General features: G+C 42.8%; 2 protein-coding genes across 3 annotated transcripts; both read left to right on the forward strand.

The window, feature by feature from the left end:
- Positions 1-3,609: 3,609 nt before the first annotated feature.
- Positions 3,610-7,734, forward strand: vsig8b (V-set and immunoglobulin domain containing 8b). Of its 2 annotated transcripts, none has more exons than XM_085367960.1 (8): positions 3,610-3,688; positions 3,952-4,046; positions 5,882-6,042; positions 6,171-6,369; positions 6,615-6,767; positions 6,883-7,005; positions 7,185-7,323; positions 7,413-7,734. In XM_085367960.1, the coding sequence occupies exons 2-8, from the start codon at positions 3,974-3,976 to the stop codon at positions 7,663-7,665; spliced, it is 1,101 nt and encodes a 366-aa protein (XP_085224086.1). In that variant the 5' UTR covers positions 3,610-3,688; positions 3,952-3,973; the 3' UTR covers positions 7,666-7,734. The 2 variants fall into 2 exon arrangements, with proteins under 2 accessions (XP_085224086.1, XP_085224085.1); XM_085367959.1 differs by having other exon boundaries at positions 3,967-4,046.
- A 3,717-nt stretch (positions 7,735-11,451) lies between these two features.
- Positions 11,452-12,390, forward strand: tas2r202 (taste receptor, type 2, member 202). The gene has a single exon (XM_085366900.1). It carries the CDS (start codon positions 11,452-11,454, stop codon positions 12,388-12,390), a length of 939 nt encoding a protein of 312 aa, XP_085223026.1.
- Positions 12,391-12,604: the final 214 nt, after the last annotated feature.

Genomic DNA, 12,604 nt, shown 5'->3' on the forward strand with positions numbered 1-12,604 from the left:
CCATGCAAAGTACTGTCAACTTCAGCAACCAAAGCAATCACAAAGAGGTTTTTGGTATATCCCCTGATAGATTTCACCCAGCCACCAAACTCCAGCAATCACTCACCGACCTCTTGGAGATTATAATTTTTTTTTTCTAGTGACTGGAGGTTTCCAGAGAATTGCCAGCTGGTTTCTAGGCCTGTATGACTGAGGCCTTAGGCAATGAAACCCATGCACCACAGAAAGATATGCAGTACCACTGCACAGCCAGTACAGGTTGCAGAGGGCCATAACAAATGCAAGAGACATAAAAATAATGGTAATACTGTCTGCACCAGTTTCAAAATCATAAATATATGAGAATGAAAGCATAGCAGATAACTGATGGGATTTCATCCTGCTGTGTATAATGCCATTCAAGTACGCTCTGATGGTAGATATGCCCTTTCCTTAGTGAGTTACTTATTGAGAGGATGAATCACAGATGCTGGGAGGAATCCTTGCATTTCCCTTTTTATTATTTATTCGGCAGCATGGCACAAGGAAAGCATGCGGTGCTGGAGCAACAGGGGGAAAAAAACTGCTTGGAGAGCGGGACTAATCATGCCAGTTTCACAGCATAACAAGACAACAGTTAGAATTGGATGACGACTGGAAACCTTAAAAGCAATGCTAGCTCTGGTCCCATTACTGCACAGCCTAACGAACACCAGCCGGGCTGTAGAGTGTATTTATGATCTGCAGGACATCTGCAAATACAGACTGATTGGTATAAAAGAAAAATACCAAAAAAAAAAATCAATTTCACTGTCAGAGTGGACATTTAATTGCTGAGTTTCAGGAGGTCATGAATAAAGTGTGTGGCCCAGATTGTGCTGGCTGTATTCCACTCACGTTGCTCTTTGAGGGGTTGAGTGACTGCTCCCCTCTGCCAGAAGCGCCATCCTTGTCCCAGTGGCGTTCCACCTTAAAAAGAGGAATATGTGTGCCCAACTGGCTCCCTGACATTGACACACCGTGAGTCACGCTGCTGTGCTATTTCAGTATGGCTGCTGGCAAGCCAAGCCTTTCTGTAGCCTCTCCCCTCCCTGCTTTGGTCATTTGTTTGCCTCCCCTGCTATGCTGTTTTCTTGTAATTTGGACATCTGTCAAGGTGGTTTGTTTGCAACCCTGTGGTGTGATTAGGCTACCTGTGCCAAATCTGGTAAGAGAGATGTGGGTTGAAGCGAGCCTTGGCTCTAAAGACAGAGCCACAGCATGGCTGCTCCACATCTACCAAGTTTAGCGGGATAATTACAAAAGCACTGGGCGATCAAGATGCTGTGAAAGAGATGCAACAAGTCGAGAACATTCAGGTCAGTGATCACAAATGTATTCATCATGCTTGTCTACACGCTCTCCTGCAGTGTTAATGGTGGTCTTGTCAGTGTCCTAGTACTGTCTGTTCAGTCCCGCCTCGCCCTGTCACACAGCTTGCTCAACTCAGAGCCAGTGCCAGAACCTCCTCTTACACCAGGGGGAGGAAGTGGGGCAATTAACCACCTGCTGATAAAGGAGCCATACCGCACAGCCTCACACATACCCCGATATTTGGTGGATCACTCATGGACACATTCAAACCCAGACTTATGGGTGTGGTGTCACTCAGGCGCACTGCGTGAAGCTCTAGCAGAAAGCTTGCAAACATACAGTGAGCACCAAATGAGAACAGGGTTGTGCTGATTTCAGATTTGCTTTCTGATCATGTTTCATACTGAGCGTTACTAATTTGTTCATCTCTTTAATGAACATTATTGGCAGGATCACATTAACCCAGCACTTAAGTTTCCTAATGGTTAAGGTCACGCTCCGCGCTCACATCATACTGTACGATGTCATTCAGTCAGTACTGAATGATTCCAACGGCACATCTCACTTCATTGAAAAGATCTTTTTTTTTATTTTTACATCATTAGCCAGACAGATATATTGCATGTTAAAACAAAGTAAATAAACCATAATGAGCCTCCATTATGCTTTTTCCTTTTTTTCTGTGATATATTTGCTCTGTTACTCGTCCATGCTCATACACTATATTGCCAGAAGTGTTCGCTCATCTGCCTTCACAGGAATGCTCATCTTAATCCATAGGGTTTAATGTGTCGTCGGACCACCCTTTGCAGCTATAATAGCTTCAACTCTCCTGTGGAGGCTGTCCTCAAGGTTTAGGAGTGTTTATGAGAATTTTTGACCATTCTTCCAGGTCAGACACTGACGTTGGATGAAAAGGTCTAGCTCACAGTCTCCACTCTAATTCATCCCAAAGCTGTTCTGTCAGGTTGAAATCAGGACTCTATGCATGCCAGTCTAGTTATTCCACATTGACCTCGCTCATCCATGTCTTTATGGACCTTCCTTTGTGCACTGGTGTGCAGTCAGTGACCCATTCTTTCACAAATTCTTGTAGAAGTAGTCTGCATGCCCCGGTTGATTTCCTACACTTGTGGGCAGGGAAGTGATTTGAACACCTGAATTCAATTATTTGAATAGGTGAGTGAATACTTTTGGTAATATAGTGTATTAAACACGTGCAAACTTTCAAATAATGAGATCAGCTTGTGTATAAGGAACTTAGTGTGAGCCAACAGCTCAAGCTTTAGTCTAGAACATTTGGTTTCAGAAGGATTTTTTCGGTCTTAGAAGTCACTGAGGGTGGAAATTCCTAATATGGTCATTGCAGGCTGTGAGCACAGGACTGTGTACCTGCTGCTCAAACTTTCTGTTTACTAAGAGCATGCAATCAGAAGTAAGATGGCTCAAAGAAATGGGGAAAAAGCTAAAATAGCATTTTTCAGATGGTGGATGAACTGAGGAGCACCAGGATAAGAAAAATAACACATTTATGAACTGAAAATCATAAAAGATGCCACAGTTGAGACAGAAAAATAAAAGGAATTGATTTCTGGCCTAAATCAAAACTTTGTGTTTTGGTAAATCATTCATAGCTGATAAGCCATTTCAACCTCACTAACAGCATGAACGGCAGTGGCAGCTGCCGCACTGCGCTTTGCCGCTCTGTCACGTTAAGTTGTCTTTTAGTCCCAAATCAGCATGGATCTCACTATGTGCCCTGTGTGGCAGAGCAACAAAAACCAGTCAGTGTATGTTCATGGGAGTGTCAGGAAGATGGGTTACACAAGGGCTGGCAACATTTTTTTCTGGCCCATTCGGTCTTAAACAAGTATCATAACTTTCCTCTTACCTTAAAAATAAGCATACCACAAAGAACTCTACAGCATGCAGCAGACTTATCATACCGTAGTTTTAGGAAGAGAGAGAATTTGCATTGTTATGAAATAACAGATGATAGATGTGATAAATAGATGATAGATAAAACTGTGAAAAAAGCAAGATGTAGGTGTTTATTAAACTGTTTTCAGCCAAGACACACACAGAGACTGGAAACCTAAACTAGCAAAAGTCTCTTTTCACATTTTTTGATTATCTTTTATTCAAACAAGAAAAAATAAAAACAAGTATGAAGGGGGCTTGGCGTGTTTCCAATTCTAGGAGTGGCCAACAGGTGCACTATGGACAGAGAGGGTGTGGCCATAGTTACTGCTCCTGAGTTTCACCCGAGGACAAAATAAGCCTGCTACACCTGTACTGTCACACCGGTTAGCCTTCAAGGACACACTTTTGTTGTGGATTGCGTCTTCACTTTAAGGTATGTCGGAGCTGTTATTTTTATTCTTCCCTTTATAGCGTTTATCGATCAACATTTGATTTTCTTGGTAGTTTGTACAGACAAACACACACACACACACAAAATAAACCGTCACGACTGAGTTCTCAGGTGATGTAAGTTTATAGATAAACAACTAAGCAAAAGTGATAAAGGCTCTGGGGGAGAGGTAAATGACGCCAGACATCTTTGCTTTTTGATGCCAAATACAAGCCTTTAGATTAAAACTCTTATTTTCCTGATAGTGTGTTTGCTCTCAGGTTGAAAATGGAGCCAGCATTCACGAGCGTCAGGCTAAAGGTGGCTGTGCTGTTTCTGGTGACAATTCAGCTGAGAACAGGTGAGTGTGGGGTTTTTCTTTCTTTTTGATTACATCTAAGGAGTTTGTTTCAGGTTTCTGAGCATGCTGAATCAGGGAACACAACGATCACCAGCAGAAGAGTTGTTTTTCTTAGGAATTCTGAACCTGAATCTGATTTGTGATCCACACAGCAGATACAGTTCACTGTAACTCAGCTGATGATCTGACCATTTCACGTACTCACTGAAGGGTGCGTTTGTAGTGGGGATGGCTGAGAAGTACCCTGCATATCATTCATACCTTAAATTATTGTGGCTGAGGGTCAAACAGCTATGTGCATTTGCAAAGCGCGACCCTGATGGATTTTATTGTGACCAGGGGAGTAATTAGCCTCGGGCCCCCATCCAAGCTGTCTGTATTAAATATGAGCAGCATAAAAATGCAAAAAAAAAAAATTACATCAAATACGCCCAGAAAAAACCCTCAAACCTCAACGTCCCCTTCATTATTCAGATAATGCTTCCTAATTAGACCAAAAGTTCACCGCCTTATATAAAGAGCCACGACTGATTCTTTCGGCTCTATCGTGACTATTTGAGGAAAGCACCTGGGCGTGTGCATTTCCATTCACAGGAGAAATAAACAACATTAATGATGGCAGTATTCCAACCATCATTTTATTTACGATGAGCGACATCCAGGGTTTAGCATTGTACGTGGCAATTCCTTTAAATTCCTCTGCATCATTGATGTAAACACTTCTACGTCTGCTTCTGCTGTTATGACGAGTCAAAAAATTATTCCAGAGAAGAAGTAGGGGTGAGCAGGAGGAAACACACACAAAACAAAACAAAAACAAAAACTGTGAGGCACCTTTGTATTTGCCAATGAGGGGAGGGCACAGGGATGTGCATGTTTGTACTGAGCTCAGTGGCTGAACCTACTGGCAAGTTAGCTCAGTGGCCTCTTCACGTGGAAATCGCATCTTCTTTAGATCCCAGTGTTTTGCCCTTGGGGGGTGCTGGGAGTTGGGGAGGGCGGCTTTCACGGTGTAAACATTTGACTGACTAATTTGTTTTTTTCCACACTCACTTCATCACATCTGCCATTGTGTACGCTTTCATAAATACCCCTGACATCCTCTGCTTTGTTGTGGTGCCACTAAAGTGCATTCTGAGTGCTTTCAGAGGGTTATAGTGGATTTAATGATGAGCGATGTCAAAACAGAGGCTGATTTGATTTGAGCTCCATTTAGATATTTTCTGAAGGTTGGACACCCGAACAAAGGGGGAGGGATGGCGAGAAGATAGAGTCGAACATTATCGAGATAAATAACTCTGATCTGTTGAAATGTGTCACCACGCTATCAGTGTTGACTCTGGCAACAGTTGAATAAAAATCTAAGGCCAAAAAGAGTGAGTTAGCGGGGAGTGTGTGTCAACTCAGAGACGGCTCGTAACTAGCTCATGTGTTCAGCTTTCATCATTATTTGCCGATATATTTCAGACAATTAATAAGCCTCCAGAGTTTAATAAGTTAAATTGAATATGCAACCCCAACCCAAAAATCAAAATAAACTTTTACTTTAATTCATGTCCAAGCCCTCAAAATCTTCAGTTTGACTTAAAAGGCCTATTAGTCTCACATCAGCACTTCTTCTCCTCCCTGAGACGGCACAGGAGCGCAGGCCCAGAGCTTGAATGCCATTAAGTGGGAGAAATATTAATACGTTTGAGAGCGAAATTCATTTTATTCTGTCTTCTTTCTGTCTCTTAACTTGGGTACACGACTGTAAGAATCCAATGGAGAAAGAAAGCATTGTTCTAAGTTAGACGGAGCTTAATAGAATTTTTGGTTTCATCCCATGTTAACAGAGGCGATGCAGATAACATCCACGGGGCCGCAGACCATTCAGTATGCAACGGGAACGACTGTTAAACTGGGATGCACCTATACTCCAGCCGCAGCAGACACAGGACCGCTGGATATTGAGTGGTCCAACGTCAGTCCGGACATGACACAGAAGGACACAGTGGTATGTTGCATGTGTGATGACAGAGAGGAATTATAGAAAGACAGAGAAAATATTGCATTTAGGCTCAGTTAGCTGGAAAACCTGAATCAAAAAATAAGACATTACTCAGTGCAAATCTTGCCTCTCAGATCTTATCATATTCAGGTGGCCAGACCCACTACACGGACAACAGCGTCTCCAAAAGGTTCAGTTTCACAGGGAACCCCGACCAGGGAGATGCTTCGATCTCTATCACTGGTGTGACAGTCTCAGACACCGCCACATACCAGTGTAAAGTCAAGAAGCTCCCAGGCATTGACATGAGAAAAATCACACTGGTTGTGTTGGGTGAGGACAAATTGCTTTTTTTGTTTTGCTTCTTTTTTTTTTTTAACCGGTCTAACTTGTTTCATTTCTCAGCCGTCTGCTTTTAAATGTGCTCATTCACATGGAATGCAAAGGCTCCTCCATTCTTTCTATCTCAGTAGATTACCTCACTGCAGCCATACCCAGATGCTTCAGTGTTGAATCAGAGCATTGCACTAAAATAGTTTTTGTGCCATATGGGTTGTTTCTTTCTTTTTTTTCATTAGTTCCCCCATCAACGCCAAAGTGTTGGGTTGAAGGTGGTGAGGAGAAAGGAAGCACAGTCTCCCTCCGCTGCGTATCCCGTCAAGGATCCTCTCCCATCAGCTATGTGTGGACGAGAGAAAACGGAGCTGCAATTCCATCCACTGCTACTCAAAGTAAGCAACTTAGCACCAGGATGCCTTTTTCTAAGAATGCTCTTCTCTAAACACTAATGCGGCTGTGTTTGTGTAGGTAATGTGCTTGTACTCAGTGCTGTCTTCTTTCATTAAGACCAACAGAGTGGGGAGCTTCTGATAAAGAACCATACAGACAGCAACACTGGAACTTATGTCTGCGAGGCAGCAAACGCTGTGGGCAAAGGGCAGTGTAAATACGTACTGCGTGCATACAACCGTAAGTCTACAATATCATCATCTTATTTTCAGTTTAACAGCTCTGAACACTCATATCCTGAAGGTACCTTTTTTGACTTGCTTTTATGCAAAATCACATATAATCCTCTTGTTGGATTTGGAATTCAAGAAGGTGAGCTGCACACGTTTGATTTCTAAGCAATACATTGCCTCTTCCAGCTACCAATAAAGCAGGTGTGATAGCTGGCGCTGTGATAGGCGCTCTGCTGCTTCTGCTGCTCCTCCTGCTTCTCATCTGGCTTCTCATCTGCTGCTGCCACAAGCGTCGCTACCAGAAGGAGGTCGCGAATGAAATAAGGTATTTTATGGCCGTTTGAGGCATCTGTCAAACGATCTCAGATTGGTGCAGCAGCTTAACTGAGAACCTGCATGGCTCTACTTTCCCAGGGAGGATGCGCAGGCCCCGGAGAGCAGGCCCCCGAGCAGGAACTCCAGTATGCACTCCAGCCGGCACTCCAGCCTCCGCTCAGTGATGGGATACCGCACTCACCACGGCGTCATCTACAGTTCCGTAAGGGGCAATCTGCCTACGGTCAATGAATCGGGCCCAATCTTCACAAATGGAAGCAATGGGTCGACCACAGGCGGGGAGATACCCGCTCACCTCACATATGACCCTAAATATGGATACGCCGTGTGACCACAAACCTCAAGCCTAACAGGCTCTTAATTTTATTTTTAGTGCTCAACTACACTTTATGATAAAAAAAAAAAAGACTCAACACCTTTTAAATAATATTCTGTGTCTGAAGTATATAAGGGCCAAGAGTTGCAATAATATATACATGTTTTTTAAACCAGGGAACAATGGGAGTGTTTGCATAGCTACTGACTCATAAAATCCTACCCTCATGTGACATATTATATGTATCAGCTGACTTTCATGAAGCACTTTAGCACATCACTGCTAGTGTAAAGCAAACAGAAGAACAGGTTTTCATAATCACAAATAAGATTTGCTTTGTTTTTTTTAAAACTGTATGTAAAATGTATATAGCAAAGCAATTATTTTTTATTATGGTGCTTTTTTTCCTTCTTGTTATTTTTTTATTTTGTACAGTTTGTTTTAATTGGCAAGTCAAGGCGAACAACAAATGTAAATGGCATTCGGGTGTTTGTGTTGTCGGTCCACATGGGTCACATGTGTACAAATGTAACTTAATTAGAGAGATTAACGAATGAAGAATCCATTAAAATAAATATCTAGTGCAAAGTTCTTGTTTAAAAAAAAAACTCAAAATCTTGGTCATTTAATATGCTCGATGTGTTCTCACAGCTTTCACAGTTGCTGCTATTTTCAGGGGTGTAAGTGGCTCGATAATTGGGGACACTTTAGAATAGTTAGCTTTACCTCTGACCCTCTTTATGGCAGTTTGCTTTCTGGTAAAAAAAATAATAATAATAATTTGTAGAGCAAAACGAAGCAGAATTGCCTCGTTCATGTCCTGTGCAGGGATGCATGTCTGATCTTTTTGGGGAGGGGGTAGGAAGAAGGTAAACTAGCTCTTAAACTAGCGGTACTGACCTGCAGCTGACACCTTCAGTAAGCAGAGTCAGCACTGTGCCTGCAGCCCCACCTCTCTTCAAAAGATCCCATCTTCAAAAGGTGCGTATATTGAATGAATACGAGCTGCTGGTAGTGGTGTGGCTTGGTCAGTAATTCTGTTTCCAGTCCCCTTCAGGGCAAGGGGCACCCCATCCCAACCCACCACACAGCTACACCAACAGACTGGCATAACACAGTGTTTAATGTGCCTCTGCTGTGCTTGACTTTGTCGTTTGTTTGCTTCCCAAGAAGACAAACACATCCTCTGTGGGTCCGTGTTAATGTCTGTGACTTTCTGTTTGCTCTAACCAGTATTTTTTCCCCCTTTCTTTCCCAGTAAATGCACATCCGTCAAGCTTTCTCATGTGCTCACACGTTAGCCTGTCCTTTGATCCATGCAAGAAGCAGGAAAACGGATACAATAATTAATTACAAATACTGTTCTGGAAGCCTCGTTGGAAAATCGCAGTCTTGCTTTGGAGGGCAGAAGTTTTAACAGGGTTGGCATAGTAAAAGAAATTGTATTATTATTATTTTTAGAAAAAAGAAAAGGCTACCACCGCAGTCTGCTTTCAAAGAGCTTTTGTATGGAAAACTGCTTTTTAATGCTCTTGTGCAACAAAAAGGCAGAATCTGTCCCTGAAATTTGGCTTAAGGTGATTTTTTTTTTTTTTTTTTTTTTTTATAAAGAAAAGTGTGACTGCAGACTGTTGGGAAAGCCATACTGTGTGCTTATGAAATCAGCATCTTGCTTGTTTTGACTGGATAAATGGAGTAAACAAGAAATCTAAATAGAGTTGAACTATAATTTTAAGTCAACACCTCATTAAAAAGAAAGTTGGGGTGCTCCACAGCACAAGCTAAAGTGATAAGGTGCTGCATGAGCACGGCTTGTGAAGGTGACTTAAAGGTGATTTGCTGTTCTTATCAGGTAAATGGGCGTGTGGGCGGTTTGGTGTTTGTAAATATGTGGCGGACAGCAGGAATAAGTATTTGCATGCGGCGCGTGTTGGATTGTGGTTTGTGGATTGGCTGAGCTGCTGTGCTGCACTGACAGACGTACAGTAAAGTCATTGGATATCAATATGCACTGCTCAAAAAAAAATGGAAGGACTTTTTAATCAGAGTGCAGCCTCAAGTCAATTAAACTTGTGGGATATTGATCTGGTCAGTTAAGTCGCAGAGGGGGTTGTTAATCAGTTTCAGCTGCTTTGTTGGTCATGAAATGAAACGAGAGGGGCAACAATGAGACAATACCCAAAACAGGAATTTTTCCCAGAACCAGTTTTACAGGTGGAGGCCACTGACATTTTTCCTTCCTCGTCTTTTCTGACTGTTTTTTCACTAGTTTTGAATTTGAAGTCAGTGTTATTATTGGCAGCATGAGGTGCCAAGGTTTGCTGTGTCTCCCAGCACAGTCTCAAGAGGAGACTCTTTGAGACAGCCAGTTACTTAAGGAGAGCTGGACAGGGTCATAAAAGGTTCTTCCCGTATCAGTAGGACTGGTATCTGGAGGAATAGCATGGGCACTGCCAGAGCTAAAAAAAATGGCCTCCAGCAGGCTGCTGGTGTGAATGTCTCTTACCAAACAACCAGAAATAGGCTTCATGATGCCCAGTACTGTGCAGCTCGATTGGAATTTCCCATAGAATCCCAGAATTGGCAGGTCCACCGCTGGCACCCTGTGCTTTTCACGAATGAAAGTAGGTTCACCCTGAGTACTTGTGACAGACGTGAAAAAGTCTTGATAAGCTGTGGAGAATGTTATGCTGCCTGTAACATCATTCAGCATCATAGGTTTAGTGATGGTTCAGTGATGGTTTGGGAAGGCATTTCAATCAGGGACACACAGACCTCTACAAGCTTGACAACAGCGCCCTAACTGCCTTTAGGTATCTGGATTAAAGTTCCTTCGGGTGATGTGATGACAGTATGCAGGCAGTTCTATGACAATGAAAGAATTGATACCCCTGAATGGATGCAAATCTCTGGGACATTGTGTTTTGGTCCACAATGCTGCCAGGTTGCAGCTCAGACTGTCCAGAAGCTCATCGATTCCCATTGAGATCTGATGTTTTCAAATTGTCCCTTTATTTATTTATTTATTTTTTTGATCTGTGTATAATGAGCACATATCCTGTCCACCTCATGTCAATGCAAACCAGCTGTCGCCACTACCTGTGGTCAGGGATGATGCAAATCGTACCCAATGTGAACATATAAATCCCCATGAAAAGAAAACTTAGATCCAAGACTTTCACCTTGCGTGTGCATCCTGCAGACAACTCCAGGCAAGGATTAATGCTTGAATAAACAAAACAAAACAAAGGATTCCTCAGCTGCTACCAAAGTTATTGAGCCAGACCGGGTATTGTCACGACTAACAGGCAAAGAGAACGTAAGCAGAAACCTTCAGTTGGATTCACGGCAATAAAAAACACAATATCTGACCCAGGTGAGCTTCGCTAGTGTAGGAATTTCCTACACTAATTACTCTAACCTTCTTACCTCACTTGTTCGCTTTGCATGTGACCACCTTAAATTTCAGAATTGGCATAAAATTCGAACATTGACCAAAGATTTTAATTGGGCCTGTTTGTATCTGTTTAATGAATTTCAAATGCTAAATGTGTGAATCTTTTCCTCGGGCCCTTCTGACAAGCTATGACTGATTCAATTCTGTGACAGAAATGAAGAATCATCTGATTTTTGAGTGTGTGTATATAATTTATTATTCCTCTTCCCCCCCTTCTTGTCATCTCTTTGAACGCAGCAAAACCAAAGCACTTCAGAAACCCACACAGACTGCTGAGTGTTGCACGGAGACTTAAAGACTACGGTATCCTTGTTAAAGTTTACGGCACAGAAGAGTTTGGGGTTATGCTTGTGTTAATTAAATATCCCCTCTGGGTAATGACGGGTGTGCTGGGCATCACCACTGTCTTTTTTAATTCCTATATCTCTTTGATGAGTGTGTTGAACTACAAGGAGAAAAAGCAGTGGACGCCTTGTGAAACTATCACCATGGCTCTGTCGGTGGCCAGTATTGCTCACCAGATGACTTGCTACTTCTGGATGACCATGGATGAGGTGGACAGTAACTGCCAGATTGCCCAGATAGGCTACGCTATCCTGCTGGTGCTTACCTTCAGCTTCAAGTTCATCATCATGTGGAACAGCAGCTTTCTCACTTTCTACTACAGCACCAAACTGGTTCACGAACCCAACCACTGCTACACACACGCCCAAGATGTCATCGTCAAGCACGTGACCATAGCTGTGATTCTCATCCCTCTGTTTGGTTTTGGCACCTGTTTGCCAATGCTTGTGTTGTTTAACGCTGGCAACCCAGCAGCTGCTGGAAACGCGGTTGGCAACATCACCTACAAAGCAAATGGAGACTGTGGACTTGTATTCTCTGACACCACTTCTGTGAAGGTTTATCAAGTCATGTACTTGCTCCTCTCTGATGTATTTCCAGGGGTGGTCATGGTGAAATGCTGCATCTCCATCTCTGTTCACCTGGCCATCCATCTCCAGCATATGAAAGCTAGCACCAATGGAACCCACCCTCCAAAGCTGGGCACTCAGATAAGGGTCATCGAAATGGCTCTTGGTCTAGTGGCCAACTTCCTTGTCCTGCTCGTGGTAGACCTGTATGTCAACTACAAAATTGTGGCGCACCAAGAGAGCACCCTCTCTCTCACAATCTTTTTCACATCGCTCTACACGACCGTTGCTGCCGTGGTGCTCATCTACGGCAAGAGGACTCTTTGGAAAACGCTGATACATGATTTTAACTTCTGGCTTAGTGAATAACTGTATTTGTCTTGTCTGAAGGTGCCCGAACAAAAGACTCAAGCCAGCCTTCCTTCAAAAGTTAAAAACTGGGGGACAAAAAAAAGCCAATTTGCTTTCTGCTGGAGGTCTTTGTGCTGAAATCAATTGGTCATTGTCTGAACTTATTAAAAAACTTTGAAGTATTCTTTTATCTTTTGTGCTAGCAATTTCAGTAATGACTACTGTCCTGCTG

The sequence above is a fragment of the Diplotaxodon limnothrissa genome, linkage group LG12, assembly GCF_057381915.1.
Source record: "Diplotaxodon limnothrissa isolate DT_005_m linkage group LG12, D_limnothrissa_male_GT1.1, whole genome shotgun sequence".
In the NCBI taxonomy this organism is placed as follows: Eukaryota; Metazoa; Chordata; class Actinopteri; order Cichliformes; family Cichlidae; genus Diplotaxodon; species Diplotaxodon limnothrissa.